This window comes from Arctopsyche grandis, chromosome 12 (genome assembly GCF_051622035.1).
Source record: "Arctopsyche grandis isolate Sample6627 chromosome 12, ASM5162203v2, whole genome shotgun sequence".
In the NCBI taxonomy this organism is placed as follows: Eukaryota; Metazoa; Arthropoda; class Insecta; order Trichoptera; family Hydropsychidae; genus Arctopsyche; species Arctopsyche grandis.
In genome coordinates, this window is record NC_135366.1 from 1,095,138 (window position 1) to 1,117,636 (window position 22,499).

The 22,499-nt window shown below is 34.1% G+C and overlaps 3 protein-coding genes across 4 annotated transcripts in view; 2 read left to right on the top strand and 1 right to left on the bottom strand.

Moving 5' to 3' along the window:
- Positions 1–2,288: 2,288 nt before the first annotated feature.
- On the top strand, positions 2,289–11,796 carry LOC143920105 (uncharacterized). Its single transcript, XM_077442816.1, has 14 exons — positions 2,289–2,351; positions 2,484–2,553; positions 2,982–3,190; positions 3,551–3,724; positions 5,871–5,998; positions 7,530–7,683; positions 9,408–9,629; positions 10,084–10,329; positions 10,396–10,602; positions 10,676–10,862; positions 10,928–11,043; positions 11,121–11,363; positions 11,446–11,559; positions 11,644–11,796. Exons 1-14 carry the CDS (start codon positions 2,289–2,291, stop codon positions 11,746–11,748), a joined length of 2,238 nt encoding a protein of 745 aa, XP_077298942.1. The 3' UTR covers positions 11,749–11,796.
- Positions 11,797–13,491: 1,695 nt separating this feature from the next.
- Positions 13,492–15,483, top strand: LOC143920601 (translocon-associated protein subunit gamma). The gene is made up of 4 exons (XM_077443544.1): positions 13,492–13,773; positions 13,976–14,195; positions 14,268–14,399; positions 14,487–15,483. Exons 1-4 carry the CDS (start codon positions 13,635–13,637, stop codon positions 14,551–14,553), a joined length of 558 nt encoding a protein of 185 aa, XP_077299670.1. The 5' UTR covers positions 13,492–13,634; the 3' UTR covers positions 14,554–15,483.
- Positions 14,654–22,499, bottom strand: part of LOC143920597 (uncharacterized) — a 51,034-nt gene continuing 43,188 nt past the window's right edge. For both annotated transcript variants that reach the window (XM_077443539.1, XM_077443540.1), the window contains 2 exons: positions 21,862–21,972; positions 14,654–15,799 (listed from right to left, as the gene is read on the bottom strand). In XM_077443539.1, the coding sequence (XP_077299665.1) occupies positions 15,681–15,799; positions 21,862–21,972 (230 nt within the window). In that variant the 3' untranslated portion in view covers positions 14,654–15,680. The remainder of the gene's footprint in view (positions 15,800–21,861; positions 21,973–22,499) is intronic.

Genomic DNA, 22,499 nt, shown 5'->3' on the forward strand with positions numbered 1-22,499 from the left:
ATCTGCATTATTCTGGGAACATATTCCAATAGCGATAGAAGATAATTTATTTTGGTAGAGATGTCAAATAATGAGATAGTAGAATATTTATTTTTAAGTAATATGATGAAATTTTTACGTCACTATATAAAATGAAACATTGTGTATGTTATTTTAAAAGCGTCGTTTAAATCGATTTTGATTTGACTTTCTTTTTACTTTCATAGATACTCGATGGGATTGTATCCATAGAGTACCAATGCATACAATATTTCTTAAACGGATTATTCCACAAAGAGCGATCTCGTCCAAGTCACTAAAATCTCGAATACGGAACATCTTGCACTCGAGTTCTCGTTAGTACAATATTTCGCGTGATATATTGTACAATATATGGAGTTTTTGGGTGCCAGATGTTTCATTTTCAAGATTTTAGTGAATTGGGCGAGATCGCTTTTTGCGGAATAATCATCGAACCACAATATCTGTGTCGTGACATAAAAGTTTGCAAAGTATAAACATACTCGCAAATTCTTCAATCATCGGTAAGTTATCTATTAAATTAGCTATTTTTATTACATACCTCCTTTACGTTTCACTTACGATTACAATTCAGGAAAAAGTATGCCTCTTATCCGATCGTTTTCATACTTTGCCATACTGCTCATTTTGGTCATCAATTTAAGTAAATGGATCCTCCGCTATTATTACTGACCTCTTCTTACTTTCACTTACGATTTGTAGTCTGAAGACATTTTTACAAGGTTTTTTTTAATTTGTTTTAAAATATGTGTTCGTTAAAAACATTAATTTGGGCAGTATTTGTTGTAATATTGTAACATTCCAAATATTATAAATCAAATTCTACGCATTTCAAATTAAATTTAACATTTCACAAATCGAATTCAACCATAGGAAATGTACATATTCTTTAAAATTTCATATTTTATGATTTTATCTCAATGAAGTTTACGATGATACATATATATGTACTTTCAGTACTAAAACCCAACCAATCCATTTTCATAATTTTGAAGTGATCACGAAAAACGTTCTATCAATACGTTTAAGGCAAAAAATGCAATCATATTAAAAGTTACCATTTAAAAAAATATATGTTTGAAGCAATTTTTAATTTTAATTTTAGACATGTATCGTATTGTATTTGGAGGACCTCACATGTAAAATAGCTTAGGGCCTCACTACATCTAAATTTGGCCCTGTATGTATGTATGTATGTATATACTGGCTAATTACTGCGACCTTTCTCTATTACCATTCTCCGAATTTTTTACCTTATTGCGAAATCGTTCCCACTAGTCGGAATTTGTGGGTGTGAACTTAACCGAATTTAATATATATGATGCTTCTCAATTTGTCTGTATTGTATTTATATAAAAATAATAATTCAGACGAAGACACGCAATGACACGATCGATAGCTGTAAATTGCTTCCATTTAATCGCACCCACTTAATATAATACGTATTCGAAGAGTGTCTATATGTACTACATAGTACTGACCTCCGATAGTCATCAACCGAATGACCGTTTGAGGTCATTCGGTTGATGATCGAAAGATCTTTGCGAAAAATTCGTACGAAGGATAGTATTTTTTTTTGATTTTTAAATGCTTTTTATTATTACGAAATTATGTTCACAATACATCTTATATCTATTTTAATAGCTACTGACCTACTGATCATTTTCTATTTTACAATTTAATTTAATTTGGTTGGTAATCATTGTATTATATTATTCTAATGTTAATCTACAGCATAATAGGAAAAAAGGCTCAAAAACCTATTTACAATCCTTATAAATGCTCATAATACATCTAATACATAATATTAATTAAAGACTAAAGTCGATGACCTAAAGCAGATTGTGTTTAGGTAATCTGTGTTTATACCCGAAGGGTATAGTCATTTTGTTGTAATCACCGAGACTCTTCACAAGTGTGTTAGTATGGTTATTAGTGATTCTGTCATAGAATCTACTGGTTATTTTTTTTAGTAATGTCTGTAACAAACGGAATATTATATATGGCATGCAGTTTTTTCAAGTTAGTATATAAGGATGTACTATAAATTATTTTTAGGGACTTATTTTGTATTACTTGGAGCTTGGAAAGGTTAGTATTCGAGGCGTTGAAGGATAGTATGATTTGATAGCGTTTGTTTAAAATCATCGATTTAATTGAGAATTAGACTGTTTGCTTGACAACCGTTTGACACTCGATTCTGAAATTGATAGAGGCCACATATGTATGTACGAGCACCTGAAAAATCTAGAACAATAGTCTTAATAATGGCATTTACCAGAACTGGATTAATGGAGAGTGTTCGTAGACCGACAGCCACAGTTGACAAGGTTGTATGCAATTATTATCAATTATGTATGATGCATTTTGTGCGATTTTCGCTCACAATCACGCTTAGTGTTTCACGCTCTACAATAATACAATATCGCACTAATGAATCAAATTTGAATCGCTCGTTTCAGATAAAGCAAAGAGCGTTGGGTGTTTGCAAAAAGATTAAAATTCGCCATCGTCCGAATCGTGCTCGCAGAGGTCATTTTAATAATTGAGACCTTGTGATTACGTAAAAGCCGTACATACATACATATGTACGTTTAGCCGATAAAATATTTTTAATTGTCCCGATTAGAGTTCGGTTTAATTTGCTACAAAATACATAACAAATAATACTAACAAAAAGGTCAAAACGAAATCTCAGTTTGTAAACAGCACGCGGCGCAAAAACGAGCGATTATCAAACGCAAATTTCGTCAAATATCAAAGTCGCAATGAAAACAGTTATACTTGGATTGCATTTCGAAAATATTACCGTTTTGGTAATCGTAATTTATCTAGGCAAAACGCGACGTTTGGCAATCGTTAAAATCGATTACAAAATAAACACATACTCAGTGTTTTAACCGGCGCACATTTCAACATATAATGCATTTATTTCGATTCATCAACTAAATGTAATTTAGTAAACATTTCCGATTCAAATATACTATATAAAAAAAAAATTGACCCAAAAAAGTCGGTGAGTATATTGAAAAGCGTCGCACCGTCGAGGACACGTCGTACAAACAACACTCGACGAGTCAACGTACGCTCACATTCGAATGGGAATTTTCACCCGAATTTCGACGGCCTTGAATTTTTTTTTTCACCAGATAAAATACTACGATATCGGGTATAAATTGGCATACAAGTGCAAATCGCGTCGTGTTGTATAAGAGAGTAATGATGATTTGAAAATCGTCGGTATTTACGCCGCACCTGTGATTACGGTTGCGGATAGAAAGTTGACCCTTTCGCTACCTGGCCGCGAATCAAACGAGTAATTATCACACGATAATAGCCGTCTCGAGCAAATACTAATCGCTTTGTACGCGTTCTTATGATAGCCGTCGAATAAGGTAAGAAAAGCCTCGCGTTGGCGTGAGCGCGATCATTGAGCGTGAGCGCGGTCAGTGAGCGTTGCCGCTCTATAAAGCGTATGCAGAAATGTCGTAAAATGGTGCAATTTGTGTTTGATTTTGCTTTTTTTTAGAGTGTGTTGCTACACAATTCGGTGAATTTGTCGTGTTTCACAACCCCGGCGCCATTCGTCTTGCGACCGTTTGCCGGTCTCTACAATCCGTTCTCGTATGGTTGCTCGATATTGTGCAACCATCCGGCTGACGCTGAAATTAAGGACGTCGTAAAACGAGCCAAAGACGCGTTGGTAAGTGTTTTGTGACGCTGCTTAATGTTGTGATTTCCAAGGACACTTTGGCGCAAAATTGGCCGGAAGTCCAAACTGTGCGCATTATAGTAATTGGCCGGTGTTTGCATAGTTATTGCCCGCTCCGAAATCATTTAATCTAGCATCAGGTAGTAACATCATTCTGTTCCTTGATGGTAGTGGAGTAGTGACTTTCAGATTAAGGGCGAAATCACACAGCGCGGGATGTGGTATGTGGTACGTCGACAAGTTTCTCCTACATTTCTTAAAACCGTTATCGCTCACTGTCAAGATCGATAACGGTTTTAAGGATAAAACACTCCAGGGGGTGATTTTTGGGACAGTAAACCATGTATATGGGCTAGGGGTGCTGCGTTTTTACACCTGAACTATTAATAATTCGGTGAAATTACGGGATACCAGGTATAGCTTAGATCAGTGGTTCTTGACCTTTTTGGAGGTACTGACCCCACCAGTTTCATATGCGCATTCACCGAACCCTTCTTAATTGGCACCCAAATCATGTGTGTCTTGACCTCCACCGAACCCCTGAGACTGACTCACAGAACCCCTGGGGTTCGATCAAACCAGGCTAAGAACCAGGTTATATATCTAGGTATTTTTTGTTCTATTATCTTTGCAACTGCCAGATGTATTTTTTCAAGGATGTTGAGTATTGGTTGGTCATCGAAATAACAATGTCTTAGATGTGGGGTTGGGGGTAAAAACATTATATATTTACATGAATGAACTTGAAAACGTCCAGTCTCTCTTGTCGTCTGGTCCTGTTCAGAACTAAACGTTTTGGTTTTCTGTCTGTTTTTCTGGTTAATTTTTATTGTGGTTCGATTTTTCAACACCGGTTTAATATGATTTTTTACAAATGATGACAAAAGGAGGTTTGTAAAAATTAAAGAGCGTTCGATTTAAGTTTGCACACAGGCGGTTGAACTCCTTGGCACGGCCCTGTGCATAAACGTGCGACCTCCTGTAAATACTTGCACGTGCGCATTCTTCACGTGCAAGTATTTACACCCTAATTCGGTTTGGGGAACACCCACTGTTCACAGCAGGAAGGCAAGGACACGTGACATCCCATACCACTCAGTGTGTTTTCGCCCTAAATATGAAAATAAATAAGGATTATAAATAAATTAAACGTATATTTTGATAAAATTGACAATGTTATTTATATATAAAAAAATTGAATAAAAATGATCAAACTTTCCTAAATAAAAATGATTAAAAAAAATATCTACATTTATGAGCCGTTATATTTGAAAGTGGCGGAAGTTCAATTTTCAGTTCCAAAAACACTATTTTAGTTTGATTTAATTCACGAATTGATATAACTACTTTTAAATCGATATATTCAGAATCTCGGAATAGTAGAATAAACTTATTACAGCCCGCTTGTAATTTTAAGTATTGTAAAACGGAAAGCCTGTTTTGCGCGATATTTCTCGAAATTAAGAAAAGTGGACACACAGATTACTAGAGGTAGGACCGGAAGCGTGCTTTTTCCAGAAAACAGGGCGTTTTGGGTCAATTTTCCAGGAAATAGGGCAAACTACAAAGCTAGAGAGCATAAAAAAAGGTTCATCATAAAAATGAACGAAGCACGGCGAACAATGAACAAAGAACGGCGCAAAGTTGGTCCACTATTTACAGATTACCTAAACACAATCTGCTCTAGATCGCCGACTTTAGAGAGTCTTTAGTTAATATTATGTATTATGAGCATTTATAAGAATTGTAAATAGATTTTTGAACTCTATTATCATTATGCTGTACATTAACATTAGAATAACATAAATAATGATCAGTAAATCAGAAAAAAAATAGAAAATGATCAGTAGATCAGTAACTATTAAAATATACATATGTGTATAAGATGCATTGTGAACATAATTTAGTAATAATAAAAAGCATTTAAAAACCAAAATCAAAGACTTACGCCACTTTCAAATATAACGGATAATATATGGGCACAAACATGAAACTAAAATCAAACTGAAAAAATGTAAAAAAGCATGTAGATATACATTGCTTGTTTTTCATTTCGTTAGAGAAGGTCTGGAGGTCAAAAAGATTAAGGAACACTGACCTAGAAAAACGATCAAATAAAAATATCTTAAACTTTTAGATAACAGAAATAAAAAATGAAATATTGGGAGAAGATTATGACACTGTTCACGCAACTATCCAGCATTCTTCCAGACGCATCCTTGAGGATAACAGCGTCGACTTTGTACCGGAAGAACTCTTCAGAAGGTTCGTTAATTATATGTACATAGGTTCAACATAGTTTTGCTAAATGGGATCAACAAATTGTCAAAGTTTTAATTTGTAGAAAAAGATTCACTAAGTTGAGGCCATTAAAATAATACTCATGCGGGTTGGTTCCAACGGGCGAATCTACTTTCGATCACTTTGAACAAATGTATACCACTTGTATAGTAGTAAGTATGACCTTGTTCTATAGAAGGTGTTGATAACAGGTCAGTTTCGACAAGTTATTCAACGTTGACATTGAGATGTTGCACGTATGAAATTATGAACAGATAGACCCTGACACGGACGGAATAAAATATAAAGAAGTGGGCATTAATTATGTACGGATTCGATAAATAAGTAAGAAGTGTGTGAAAGTGGCGGTGGAGAATCGTGAAAGTAATATATTTCCTTATTCGATGCATTTTTACTTATTGCCAGAAGAGGGGTTGTCAGTGGGTGACTCAATAAGTAGTAGGATTAAATTGGACACGAAACGGGTATTATGTGTATGTATTTACAGCTGAGGGGAGAAAGTGATGTAATCTAATTAACGTCACGTTCGCGTTATTGTTTTTGACGTTAAATCAATACGTCAAATGTCACGCTGAACCGAAAACGGTTGTGCAAAATACATAATCGCCACAACTTCTTGTAAATATTTTAATATTTCGTCGTGCGACAAAAGTGGCCCGAAGAAAAGGGAAATTGAAATGTGACTGCTTGAGTTTGTAAAGGGAACAGGACTGACAACTTGATTAAATTCGAAATTAAATAATTTTACATAAGTGGAAAAAGTGGGTTTTAAGATTTAATTAAAATTGTGCATATTGTAAATATATTAGATTAACTTGAAGTGAATATATTAAGGTAACTTATTTGTGATCAAATTATTACTAGAGTACGGATAGCCAAGGTGCCGCCGCTCATTGTTCAATTGTTGTAAATGCTTCGTAAAAAAGGTTCGGCAAACCTTTAACAATGCATTTACAACATTTGAACAATAAACGGCACCTTGTCTATCCGGGCTCTAATTATTACTAAAGCCCGGATAACCAGGGTGCCGTTCATTGTTCAAATGTTGAAAATGCATTTTTAAAGGTTTACCGAACCTTTTTTACAAAGCATTTACAACAATTGAACAATGAGCAGCGCGCTTTGGGTCCGTACTCTAATTATTACACGTGTATCTTCGGCTTACCTAAAGGGCAAACGTACACATAAACATGTTCAGTGCCGGTTTGAGGGGGAGGTTGGGTCGGGCGGCCCCCGAGGGCGCCGAATAAATTAGGGCGCCGCTCGATGCGTCAAAGTCGCTTTAAATTTTAAAATTAGAGCGCCAAAAGCCATACAAAATTTTAGATTAGAGCGCCAAAGGCAAAATTTATTTCTAAGTGTGTTTAGAAAAAAATTTCCGAGGGCGCCATTGGGTGTAAGGCCGGCACTGAACATGTTACATCACGCGATGAAAATCGAGGGGGGATTTCACGATTTTTTGGCAGATGAATTGCATATATTTTAATATTTCAAGGTATACGGAAACAGATTCGCGTCCTTTGACTCCTGCTCCTACCTTGGCCAGTGCAGTTTCTAGGAGTTCCATCAAAAGGCGATGTCTCACCCCGGATCATCCACCAGCTCCAAAGCAGACTCTCGTGCTCGATCTACGTCGAAGTCACAGTCAGGTTTGAAGCAAAAATCTGATTGACAAGTTTAAGGACCGTATTGTTTGTCTTTTACAAGTGGTTTTCAAATTATTATTTTAGGATATTGACAGTTTACGGTGGGGACTTTCACTCTCGGTCGTTTTCTTTTCTATTCACAGAATGATTGAAATAAAAATTGTTGTATCAAAAAAAAAAAAAATAAAGATAGAGGTGCACTTGATCACAAAATCAATAAACGTTTGTTATTTCAAATGACCAACGAAGCAAATCTTCTATGGTATTATTTATGTCATATTACATTACCTATTCGGGCCAGGACTAATGTGCTTGATGACTCACCCCTTTCAAGAGCCATTCGACTATTTAACCTGCTTTCTGGGAGCCTTGATGTTTTTACTTCATCATACAGTTCTGTCAGGCAGCATATTTTAAATGACTTCTAGCTACATACATATTTACACATGTTGTTTTCATTTTGTAATGTTATTATTTAGCATAATGTGTATGTATGTTGGTTTTATCTATATTTATATATGTATGCTATTTTTTATTTATATATATATATATATGTATATATATATATATGAGTAATTTATCTTTATTTATGTGTATTGATGTGTTTATGTGTATATGCATGTATAATGTTTGTATGTTTATGGATGTATGTAATGTATGTGTATATGTATATGTATATGTGTATGTATGTATATGTATGTATATATGTGTGGGTATATATATATATATATATATATATATATATATATATATATATATATATGTATATGTATATATATATGTATATATATATATATATATATATATATATGTATATGTATATGTATATATGTATGTATATGTATATATGTATATATATGTGTGTATGTATATGTATATATGTATATGTATGTGTGTATGTATATATATATATGTAGGTGTGTATGTATGTATATGTATATATGTGTATTTTTATATTTATGAATGTATGTATCTGTATTTGTGTATACGTGTAAGAATTTGTGTATATATGGATGGTATACATATATGTTTATATAATTGTCTTTGGCCAGGAAGGTGCATTGGGTTTACCTGTTAGGCCTTCTTGGTGTAAATTAAATGAAAAAATAAAAAATAAATAAATAAAATTAATAGAATAATTTTAACTTTACTTATTATGCTAGGGAACCATTTTTTTAGGTTGTGGCTATTTGCAGGTACTATATCTGCAAATTATTGGCTATTTGCAGATACTATATCTGCGAATTATTGGCTATTTGCAGGTACTATATCTGCGACAGGCGCAAAGCCTTCTGCGCATGCTTGTGAACTTATAATCTGATTATAATTTAGAACCTGCAAATAGCCACAGCCTTTTTTATCATTATAATTATATTAAATTTCGTTTTTTAATCATTCCGAATGAATTTTACATACTTTCACTTATAAAAGTGCATATATGCACTTATATATTTAGGTATTATGTATTATGCGTATAAAATAGAAAACGGCTGATGCTCACATATACATACGTACATATGTATGAATGTATGTACATATATAACATATGTACGTACTGAATAATTAATTGCTCACTTTCATTTTTCACGAAATTTGTAGGTCAGATAAAGTCAAGTGCAAAAATGGCAACATCAATATTAAGTAGAAATTTTCATCGTTCTCAACGTTCATTTTGTTATTGATGACGTCATTGTATGTGGAAGTTTAATTTGCAATGATTATTTTAGGAAACCCTATATTGGCATGGGTATCATACTTCCGAGTTTAGCAGCGGTCTCGGAGTAAGCAGTGCAGATACTACTTTGACCGTTGAGAATAATGTGTCGAAGAAGAAACTCAGCGAAGCCAAAGATCAACTGCCACCGATGGTGTCTCCTGTTACGTTTTCTAAAAGGTCTCCAAATATGAAAGGAAATATATCGGATCGGACTCAGAAACCAGTACAGAAGGTTATTATTATTATACAATATTATATTCAATGTTGAGTGAAAGTTTTTATTTCACCCTATAAAAGACTGATCAATATTATAATATAAAGATAACAAGTTATATAAATGATAAGATAAACGTTTCCACATTGTTAAATAATTAATTTGCTTGTGGTGCGCGAAAGGCTGTAATCGTTGGGTAAACTTAATGAAAAAAATGTCATCAGCAAATAATAAAAAACTGAAAATTAAAGTAAAAAAGACATTTTATAAACATAATAAAAATAAGACGAATTCGGTAAAAGTTGAAACTGTTGATTTAAATTGGCCCGATGATGAAACAAAAGATTTTTTTACACAACTTGAGGTATTCTGTATTTGATTTAGTTTGATAAACATAAATATTACTGTTAAAATACAATAAATTGAGACTATAACTATAGTAATTGATGTGCTGAATCTAAATATTTTACAGAATCAATTGAAGGCACTTCAAGCGACAAAAAATGCTTCAACGAAGGTTGAAAAGGTCAAAAATTTGCCGAAAGTTGAAAATGACGAAGACGACGAAGAAGCTTTGGATAATGTGGATTGTGAGGATGAATCATTGCCAGTAGCTGGTGGTGGAGATATCAGAAGACGAGGAAGACGAAGGAAAGGTCGAAATAGGCTCATGTCAGCAGCGTTGATTTCGACAGACCAAAACGACCCCGAAACACAGGTTTTATTATTAACTATAAACATACTATTAAAATTAAATATTATTAAATGATTTATGTGGTTTAAGATTGCTGGTATCGGTTCAGAATCTCACAATCCAAGTTCGAGGGAATCGGTCGCTGCAAATGAAGATGAAGAAAGTCAATTGTGCAGAGTGACATCTGGTGATAAAGTCGAAAATGCCAATGCCGAATCTTTCTTGGAGCCAGAAATTTTGAAATATCTCCAGAGAGAAGTTGATCACTTGGCTATTGAGACTGAATTTGATCCAAAAGTTTGTCCTAGCTCACGGTGAATAATCGTATTTTATGCAGAATATTGTATTTTAATTGTGTTTTATATTTTAGAGGCGAATTGTACTCGAAGAAGCTTACCGTACCCGATCAGAGAAGAGTTTCGGAAAAGAAATGCAACTAATATCTAAAGAAGTTCTTTTACCACCTGTAAGTTTAGATAAATGGTTGCATTTGCCTCGGGTGTTCTCTCGAAGGAATGCAATATTTTCATTGCCAATAGATCGGAGGCAATTAGACGGTGAGATAAATGTGTTAAAATGACATGTATTGTAAAAGAAATGTATTAATTTATTTGTATTTAAGGACTCTTACCAATGCAGTATATTTCTGAGTACCTAAAAATATCCAGTTCAAAAAAGCTCTTGTATAGAATTGTTTTGGAAAAAGTTGATAATAATAAATTTTATTTACCACTGGAGGTATTTTAGTGTTTGTTGTATTAATATTGATCAAATCTTAAAAACATTTTTTTTGTATTATAGTTGTTTTTTTATAGAAAATAACTGAAGCTCTTCAAATAATGATGGGAGAGGCACTCGATGAAAAGAAAGCTTTTATGTTCAAGTCTCTATTGAAATGGGATGATTTGACTGATAAAGAAATAAAAGCATTGGTTGAACAAAGTGCAATGGAATTAGAAGAAAATTGTAATAGTGAGTCTAAAGATAATGGTGAAGCCGATGATGTTTCATGCGATGATCTGTTTGCCGAGTTCGACGTCGTCGACGAGCCTAAATGTGTAAATAGACATTGCATTTAAATTTAATGTATAAAATTTATATTAAACATAGATGTTAATGAGGATATTTATTCTATTAAAGGAAGATGTTATTGATACAAAGAAGATACATTTTAGAACATGGTGTGGTTTATGTGCTCTCTGTGAAAGATTGTACGGTGAATTGCCTTCAATTGAAATAGATCCACCGTATGAGGTATGGGTTAAGTACTATTATTAATGTTTACGATTATGATTTATTGAGATTGGCAAGTATTTTATTTGTTATGAACATACATAGGTGGAGATTGCCGACTTTGATACGTTGCAAGGAAAACTCATGACGCAGAAAATTGATGATAATTTATCGCAAATATTGTTAGCTGTTCAAAACACACATTCATAGTTATTTATTATATAGAAATGTTAAACAATTTTGAAATTAAAATGTTACAAAGAGGAAACTTTTTAAATTTTGTTCATAGATTAAAATTATTTTGAATCATATTGGCTATGAATATGATATTAATATTTTCCATTTGATTTTTTATTGTTTTAGGAATATTATACTGTCTTTATTTAAAGAACTACTGCCATATTTTTTTAAAGGGGAAAGACAACTCCTCCAATATTATTCACATATCAGTATATTCAGCTTAATTTTTTCGGTCGACATGATGAAAAGTCTCATGACTGCTTTTCACGTTATTCGAATAACAACGAATATAGTGTTGACTCTTTTTATAAGTCGGATTATTATTAGTTTTGTTCATTTTTGCTCACTGAGCCCATCTGTAGTGTTTTTTTGGAATGGCCGTAAACGTGAATGGTTATCCGAGTGGAATAACGTGTCACATTTTATGAACCTGTATCATAAAATACAAAATATTAATATTTCGAATTGTACAAATGTAGAATATTCTAATTTAGAATAAGATGTCAAAGAAGTAGAGGGGGGGGGGGGGGTAGGGAAACAAAAACACCCACTCTACCCACTGACTGATATATCTCTTATTTCACATTCCCCATAGAAGTAAACTCTGTTGAGTATTGATATTCTAAATATTTGCATTTGTACAATTCAACATATTAATATTTTTGCTGCCTACCTATTTATTTGGGTGGTTCGGAGATTATTTCGTACAAAGCGATCTCGCGCAAGTCACTAAAATCTCGATCATGGAACATTTAACACCCGAAAATTCTATCAACCGAGAGTAACACACGCGAACTATTGATCTAGCGATAACTCGATTGTCAGATATTTCGTATTCGCGATTTTCGGAGCAATTATTGTCGTATGCGCGATCGCAATATGCGAAATAATCCGTTTACCATTTGGGTATATGAACTCCGTCAGCGAGAAAATGGTGTAGATATTTATAAACAAAAAAGATTTTTGCATACTGGAAGACTTGATCACACTTTGAAGTGTGCGCTATGGTGATAGGGCTGCCAGATTTATTGATATCCAAACCGGAACTTTTAATTTTATCCCCCCCCCCCCACCTCAGGCACAGATATTACAAGAATGATAAAAAACTTTGTAAAAAGCGTAAATGTAACAAATTACATTTAAGATCCTTCCTTTTATAAACTAGTATTTCCTTTATTTTTTTCCAGTTTATTTAATTATTTTAATATTAAATGAAATTAATTACATATTGCTAAAGAAGATTGAAAAAAAATTTGATTTTGTTAATCTCGCTTTTCTTGCTTTTTTAACTATGGATGTGGATCTACGGTGAAACTGAGATTCGTGCATTTTTTTGCAGTTTCATAACTGCGGGGGGTCGATATTTCTGAACAATGAAAGGTCAATGGGGCCGAAAATATCGTAAGTAATATCGTTGGTGTGAACGCAGCCAATAAGCAGCTATCGAAAACGGGGACGCCGGGACGAAAGGCTTGAAACCGGGACAAATCCGGAATACCGGGACGCCTGGCAATCTTATATGGTGAAGCATTGTGTTTAACGATAAACCCATTTTATTTATTTTTTTTAACAAATGAATTGATTGGAATGAAAATTGTGCAACACATTAAACAATATTGAAAATGATTTTGTCGCAATGAAATCAAACATGTATTTTCAATCAGCGAAAGTGATTTGTAAAAGCATCGCATGACGTTTACACCTGGCTGTGGTTCTACGCGTTACGACCGAATCCACCGGTGACACGTCTCCTGTCGTGGCGTTCGAGTGTCAGTGTGTGGCCGACTGTGCATTAGAGTCCGCGTCAGTTCGTTCTGCAGACTCCAGTCCAGTCAAGGCTTAAACTTCCACTGAAAATGGCCACCAAACCCACCACCTACAAAGCTTTCACCAAGGAGGAGGAGCTCCTGCTGCAGGACTTCAGCAGGAACGTCTCCACCAAGTCTTCAGCCTTATTCTATGGAAACGCTTTCATAGTATCTGCCATACCAATATGTCAGTACCGCACCAACACTTCATTTATATCCTCATTTATTACTGTCTTGCATTTAAATTTCACTTTTAATTCATTAAATCAACCATACGTGCTATTTAAATATAGGTTAACTTTTCATATATATAAATTCATATCCGATTTCAATGAATGAATGAAACTTTTCACGAAAACCTATATACATTTTTTGAAATTAAATTTCAGGGTTATTCTGGAGGATTCACATGATGGATGTGTATTCTTCGCTCGCTTGGTTCGTTCTGGTAACCTTTGGCACGACTTACCTAATGGCTATGGCTTACCGCAATACAAAATTCTTGTTAAAACACAAAGTAGCCGTCAAACGGGAGGATGCCGTCACCAGGGAGATGAGCAGAAAGTTGGCCGATGATAGAAAGATGAGCCGCAAGGAAAAAGATGAAAGGTATTTGAGTTCGTTTATTTATTTATATTATAATCGAGTACGGGGAATTGATCACACTTTATGTTGTTACAGAATTTTGTGGAAGAAGAATGAAGTGGCTGATTATGAAGCGACCACTTTCTCTATATTCTACAATAACGCTCTCTTCTTGGCTATCGTCATTTTCTCCAGTTTCTACTTCCTGCGTTCGTTTTCGCCTGCCGTGTATCCTTTTTATTATGACTTGAGATGAATTTGTTTTAATATGTTTGTTTTTTTTGTATGAATGTTGTTCCTTAATTTGGATTACAGTAATTATATTATATCGGTCACAGCCGCTGGCGGTTTGCTGGCCCTCCTCTCGACAGGTTCACAATAGAGTGTGCTGATGCAGGCGTTTCATATTCATCACCCGAGTCACCATCATCATCATCGTCATCATATCAATTTTGTTCATTAAAATTACGTTTGTTTTTATTAGTTTATTGTTCATCATATTTATTGTATAAGAGTAACAATAAATTTTTTTATAAATAGTTCAGTATTTTTTGTTCCACATACACACATACAACAATTTCAAAAACGTACAGTTCACATTTTTATTGTCTAAGTAAATATTCAATGAAAATAAAGACACATTTGAGTGTTCATTAAAATTTTGAAATATTGTTCAATATATGCAAGTATTATTTACATGCAAAAAAAAATCTGAATAAATTAAGTGACTTAAAAAATTACAATTAGTACAAAATTATTATAATACTTTTATATTTGGGCAATTGTATAAAAAAAAATTGATTTTAATTTTATACTGACAATAAAAGATACATAAAAGAATTCGAATGTATTATTCTAGCCAATGTACATATAATACATGCTCTATCACATTGCATAGCATTATATATTCTCTTAAACACACATACTATCCATTTAAATTCTTAAAATAACACAATTTTCATAATTAGACTTGGTTATTTTTATCAAAATATGTATAAAACTATTATTGGATACAGACCTCTTAAAAAGGTCTTAAATTTTATGAAACCACTATTAAATACAACATTATTTAATTGTAAATTATTTTATGAGAAAAAAATCCAAAAGACAATTTCTATATAATCTTAAACATATTACAGAGCATTTCTTATCCAAAATCCAATACTGTGTATTGAATTTAATCTGTAGAACCACCTATATTTATTTATTTCATTAAAATACAATGTACGTTTGTATATAATACAATTTTACAATATTTGAAAAGAATCGTGTGGTACATACAAATAATTTTCACTGAATACATTAATGTGCTAAATAGAAATATAAATCTATACCTTACATAAACCTAATCAGATAAAGTAATAATGCCTTAAATACTAAATAGCAGTCGTATATATAGATTCTATACAATGGCAGAGTTATTTTTTTTTTGTTTTTCTTAAGAATTCAGTCAATTTTTGTTGTTGTCTTTACAAACATAATTGTTCTAATGATTTATTATTTTCGTCGTCAATACATCATGCCGGGATGGACGCCATCGTTTCTTTGAAAGTACACATTCGGATTGCTGCTGAAAGTCGGCTCCAGCGTCGTGTACATGTTCACATCGTCCGATCGCATCAACAGACCTGAAATTTTTTTTAACAATAATTAGATTCCGTTCAGATGTAAAATCTTATATTATGTAATTATAAACCATCAAAAAATTTGATAAACGCCATTTTGTTTTTAAATTTTACTCTAACGTTACAGTATTATATGATTCAATTGTTTAAATATCAATTCAATTGTTGTTTGAATATGTTTTATTAAAATGGCGATTTTCAAATTGTAAAAAGAAACAAAACCAAATTCACAATAGGAGAAATATATATATATATATATATATATATATATATATATATATATATATATATATATATATATATATATATATATATCAGTGGCGGACGGTGGGTGTTAATACCGGGTGTGCTGTGTATGCCGTAGGGCGTAGGGTATAAAATTAGCAATTAAAAAAAAATACTCGTTTTGCATTACAAAAATGTTTAATTTATTAGTTATTTATACATAAGTTCAATGCGACGTTTCTGAGACATAAACTTTTCAATCACGTCTGCATAGAATGTGTCTTTCTGTTTTAATTCCACCAATAACTTTTTTTCTATTGAAATTAAGCTAAGGCCACATAATCTATCTTGACCTTGCGTACCTCTATAGCAAGTTTTTATTCTTTTCAGCGCCGAAAAAGACCGTTCTGCTGAAGCTGTACTGCTTGGTATCGTTAATATTAATTCTCCCAGCTTAAACACCTCTTTAAAACCAGATTCGAGGTTATTTTTTGTCATGAATTGTATTAATTCATGAACAGGTTTCTCTGAAAATTCAGAGCTGGAATATAGCACAATGAGTTCGTTTTTCAATCGAATATAATCAAACAGTGATCCATAAAAATCTTTTAATTTATTAATTAAAACATTTGGAAAATTTTCTTTATATTCGTCATATTTATCATTACAAAGAAGGTGGAAATATTCTAATTTGGAAAGTGAAGAATATCTACATTCGACTTGTGCGATTATGCTATCAACTATTTTGAAATATAATTGACGAAATGAAGTTTTATCTTCTACTTCTGAATAATTTTTTAATCTTTGTGGCCTACGATCATGATCATCATTTTTTTCATTTAAATAATTATTCCATAACATTTCAAAATTATTATACCTTTCGTATTTCAGTTGCTGCAAAACATCATTAATTTTTTTACAACAATATAAAACGTCCGAAGATTTAGATTGAAGAATGTTATACAAAACATCAGTTATTCCAAACAGTTTTGAAAAAAATTGAAGAAGTTTAATTGTTTGAAAATCCTCTAAAAAGCCTAAAAACCCTCGTGCTTTTATAACAGTATCTGTGTCCCATAATTCACAATTTTCTATAACATGTCGAAAAAAAATATGTAAATTGACTTCTGTATTGTTGTACTGTGCTACTTAAACGAGATGTAAAATTCCACCTTGTGGGTGCTACAGAGGGAAGTCTTTTTGTCACAAATTCCTGTAAAGCGAATACTCTTTTGGAAGATTTTGAAAAGTATGTAGACAATCCATTTAAAGTTTGAAAAAATGATTTACTTTCTTTAATATCAGAAAGACCTTGCTGCAATACTAAATTCAATACATGAGCATAACAGTGTGTAAAAAGAGCAAAAGGATAAGCATTGAGGACTTTGGATTGCAAACCATTTACGTGTCCACTCATTACACTTGCTCCATCATAAGTCTGTCCAACCAATTTGTCTTGAATTTTAAATTCTTCAACTATGTTCACCATTAGAATAGACCATTAGATGTTTTATCAGCACTAACGTCTGTAAAACTAATAAACCGTTCATGTACATTGCCTTTACATACAAAACGTAAAACTGTTGAGAGCTGTGATTTTGTCATTATATCTGAAGTTTCATCGAGAATAATAGCAACAAAACTTGCTGACTCTACTTCATTTTTTATATGAACTTTAATAACATGAGAGATTGCTTCGATTATGTCATTTTGTATACTTGGAGAAGTACCACGAAAGGTAGTAGCAGTATTTAAATGAGTATCTAAAACAGAATCATATTCTCGAAGAGCATTTAGATATTCAATGTAATTGCCTTTGTTTACGGAATTACATGACTCGTCGTGACCTCGCAGGGACAGTTCTTGTTTTCCTAGATAGATTATTGCGTTAATAATTCGTTTTAAAACATCTCTATTTTTATTTACTTGTTCATTATGTCGACTTATTTCGGCTTTACGTTGACTGTCAATTAATACGTCGATTCGTTGTTTGCCAAACATTTGTATGGAAAGAAATGATTGAACGTGTGCCTGCGATCCTTCGTGTTTCTTCAGTGCTGCTGTCAAATGGTTGAGATCAGCAAATCCTTCTTTGTTCCACACATTAATATCTTTGGAGAACAATAAACATGGCCAGCAGAAAAGTTTGGATCGAATTTCACAGCCTGTAATCCATTCGAATTTTTTATAATTTGAAACGCAAAAATGTCTAGTGTAAACTTTTGTTTTTTCTTTATGCAAACTGGATAAATTTGGAAGAGACGGACACGGTTTCCCATCTTTAATTATTTTTAATTTTATCTCAAAACTTCTATTTGAAAACGGAATAGTTAAAATGTCTTGAACACTGTTAGCCATTATTAGTTATTAGAGGTAATAATATGACCATAAAAATACGAATGTGCGAAAAAGTACGAGACCACGTGCCGCATCGCATTCGGTCAATTGCCGAGTGGTGCGGTGCGGTGCGGTGCGCGGTGCTCTGAAGTCGTAGCACACCGTACGTCTTAATATCGCGAACAAACCTATACAAGCGAATATCCGCCTGCACACTCCAACCAAACCCACCAATTTTCTGCACGGCATAGGTATTCTCTCGTCGCGGCGCACAAACTACATACACACATCACACAACACGCTGCAGACTGCACACCACACAATACACCATACATTTAGCGCACGCGGTAAATACACCATACACATCAATGCCTGCTTATACAACAACACATTATTTTGTATTAAAATACTACTTTATGTGGTCTTTGGTTTTCACGGGTGTGCGCCGCACACCTAGCACACACCCAATATACGCCACTGATATATATATATATATATATATATCTTCTTCTTGTTAATGCCTTGTCCGAATCCGGACGTTGGCGACCACCTCGTCGATTATTTGAATATATCCGCATCGGTCTTCAGCGGCTCGGAACAGATCTTCGGCGCTCATATCGGTCCACATACGCATGTTTCGAAGCCAAGATAACTTTTTCCTGCCAATCCATTTTTTTCCTTCTATTTTCGAAATATATATATATATATATATATATATATATTTCGATAGAGGCATATTTTATTAAAATAAATAGTTTTTATAAACAAGATGTACAATTATGCATACTGTTACGTACACCGCTAAGCAGTTGCAATCGGATTAGGCCGAGTAGCACCCCAGAGACTGTGTGGCCGTTATAATTGGTTTCAAGGATAATCTCTAGACTCTAAGTACATGTAGGCCAAACAATGGCCAGCTCGGTGAATGTGAACCAGTCACAGGACAACCAGTCGCTCTAGATTGGTCACACGTGATCACCCGTCACACTAAAACTGGTCACACCCTAAAATCGGTCAACCAGTTTTCTCGTGACCGATTTTAGGGTGTGACCAGTTTTAGTGTGACGGGCTATCACGTGTGACCGATCTAGAGCGACCGGTTGTCCTGTGACTGGTTCGCATATGACTAGTAGTCCGTTTACCCAATGGCCACCGAAGTGGCCCTTCGCAGAAGTGACCGATACCGTGGGACTGGGTGTCGTGGGAATAGATATCCGGGTACATGCCCAAACAATAGGGAAGTAACCGGATGCTCTGAGAGACCTGTCTGTTATAAGGCGGTACTTAGGCGATATCAAGACATTCTGGACGGAGCACTGGCAGTGCGTGTATCTCCTTAATCATCAATAAATGCTGTGACACGACTTTGGCCTTTTACTTGGATCCTCCACCCACCCCTACGCAACAATACAATAAATTAAAATCAGAAGCTTTCTTCAGTAAACAGAATATATACAGAACTTCAAGAAGATATTTTCAGATCATCCAAATAGTTTCCAATTGCATTATCGACTTGGGAAACGACTAAGCAAGAGACGGATCCATTTTCAGAGCAAATTACTTATTATTATTATTACTTATTATTATAGGACTTCATATGTGGGGTTTCTGAATTCGCATCTGCAGTCACAATTAATGGGGGGTCCTTCAAGCGTATCATAACTCCACGCTTCCCCGGTAATTCACCGTATGGTTTTGCTCATTCTTGTGACTAATTATGCTTGCGCACTCAGCACACCATGGCATGGTGCGTTATAGAATGATCATTCTAAATCACAGTGTCTCGGAGACTAGCTAATGACAAAATGTTTCTATCCACCATTAAAAATGGGTATAGAATATAGGATTGCATATTGAAAGTTATAGTAATACTTTTTATTTTCATCTTGAGTACATTTTAGATTACAATAAGTAAGTGGTATTTTCTTCTAAGCAATGGCTACGTCCACACTACCGATATCTACACCCGATATTTACGAATTTTTCCATAACCACTTCCTTAACCACAGGTTGCAATATGGGAACTGGATATGGAAAATTCGAAAATATCGGGTGTAGATATTGGTAGTGTCGACGTAGCCAATCGGATGCTTCCCACGTTTTGCAGTGCTGCCAATCCACATGGTTGAAATATATTGTGTAAGGATACATGACTGTCAACCTTTTATAAATTTTGCTTTACAGAGTACATATATGAGCGAGAAAACTTCAATTGTGGCGTATTTTAATATATATTTACATTATACATTTCTCAAATCACAACGATTTGTTTAAAAGTTTGTTTTTACATCACGTCAAACTCTTTTTGCTGAGAAAATCACACAGCTGATTTTATTAACTGAATGGGTTAAATTAGACTGATTTGTAGAAAAATTAGCCCGTGGCGCAATTTTAGTGAAAATATTTATGAGAAAGTCTGTAAATAATTATAAATATCGTCCTATCTCAAAGCGTATTCTTTAAATTCATTATTTTTATTACTATGTAATTTCCCCCTTTGATCTTTTTATGCCACCCTCCCAGAATTAACTTTTATTGATTCATAAATCAAATGATTTAAGGTCTGACTGCACTATGCGGCCGTCCACTGCTGCAGCACGACACAACATGGCAAAGTTGATACAAAAGGCAACTCTGTCGCGTGACGCGTAGTGCGTTATATCTCATACAATTTCATACAAACAATATTTGGCCGCACGCTGCCGTTCGTGTCGCAGACGCATAGTGCGGTCATACCTTTAATCCTCAAATCTCATTGGAAGTTAAAAAATTATGCAATTTCTTCAACAGTGCTATGATATACATAGTACCGCTAAAATTTGCTGCTTATTTTAATTCAAAATCGCTGAGTTGGTTGGAGGCCGTCGCAATAATGATAGAGACACCAATGCGAGCTTCAGACACGGACAAATAAACAAAATAAGTTGAATTCGTATGCTTATTTCACTATATATTGGACACCAACAGCCCAAATGTGGAACCAACATAAGGCAGCTCCGTTAATTTTAGAAAACATATGATAAATCGGACTCAAGCTTACAGCTGATTAAAGTATGTTGGCTGTTTGTGTGATAGCACCATCTTTTGAAGGGTTTGAGTCTGATTTACCAGCTGATTATTACACTATTGAGCCTGGTATTGGGTGGTATGGACTATCATTTCATCGCGACATCTAAATATGTATATATATACATATTTGCTGTAAATATCATGATTCGGTGATTATTCCGCAAAAAGCGATATCGCGCAAGTTACTAAAATCTCGATCACGCAACATCTGGCACCCAAAAATTCCATCAACCGAAAGCTACCCACGTGACATATTTTACTAAAGAGAACTCGAGTGCCAGATTTTAGTGACTTGTGCGAGATCGCTTTTTGCGGAATAATCCGTTTACCAAATATCATATATGTATGTATGTACATATGTATAAGGCAAGTTACCGTGTTGTTATAGAACGTATTAAAAACAAGAGTGAGAAGTGCTTTTTTGAAGGACTTACCTGGTGCAAATCGCGGTGGTGGACAGTAGAAGTGACAGGGGGGTGCATAGGGGTGTAGAGGTGGCATGCCAGGGTAGCAATACAACCTTGCCAGTGCTGCTGGGTAACGATCTGCAAATCATCCCTCACCATTTCACACAGTGCACAAGTTGGACAAGTTAAAATATGTACAACAGATACGAGGTGTGATCAAAAATACGCATGTGTACTTGATCAGCCGGTGGTTTGAATCCGATTTACCATATGTTTTCATTTTGGATTTGACCTGGTATTGGATATATCGAGCAGAACCATTATAAATATACTTTTGATAAAACCGTATTTTTTATCATACCTCGTATATGCAGATGGGTATTTACATATGTACAATTAAAAATGATACAATTTAAGAGGGAAAGGGGATAAAATATGATACAAAAATATTAAATATACATATTATATATGTAGGATATTAATATAAAATGATTATAATTATGTATAATGAGGTGGCTCATGCCGAACAGTTGGTATTATGCACTGTATGTATTAATGTTAAGGTTGGTACTCCCGAACCTGGTCCGGGCGACAGTAGCGTCGCGCCTTGACGCGACCGGTTGCGTACGCGCATCGATTACCGATTGTTCTCAAATAAACGTATA

What these genes read in the sequence shown, in the direction of transcription:
- LOC143920601 (XM_077443544.1), top strand. Translation starts at nt 13,635, where the DNA reads ATGGCCACCAAACCCACCACCTACAAAGCTTTCACCAAGGAGGAGGAG. An exon ending in AGTATCTGCCATACCAATAT is followed by an intron (nt 13,774 to 13,975) that starts GTCAGTACCGCA and finishes ATTAAATTTCAG; the next exon opens with GGTTATTCTGGAGGATTCAC. An exon ending in CGTTCGTTTTCGCCTGCCGT is followed by an intron (nt 14,400 to 14,486) that starts GTATCCTTTTTA and finishes TTTGGATTACAG; the next exon opens with TAATTATATTATATCGGTCA.
- LOC143920105 (XM_077442816.1), top strand. Translation starts at nt 2,289, where the DNA reads ATGGCATTTACCAGAACTGGATTAATGGAGAGTGTTCGTAGACCGACA. An exon ending in AACGAGCCAAAGACGCGTTG is followed by an intron (nt 3,725 to 5,870) that starts GTAAGTGTTTTG and finishes TTAAACTTTTAG; the next exon opens with ATAACAGAAATAAAAAATGA. An exon ending in AATTTTATTTACCACTGGAG is followed by an intron (nt 11,044 to 11,120) that starts GTATTTTAGTGT and finishes GTTTTTTTATAG; the next exon opens with AAAATAACTGAAGCTCTTCA.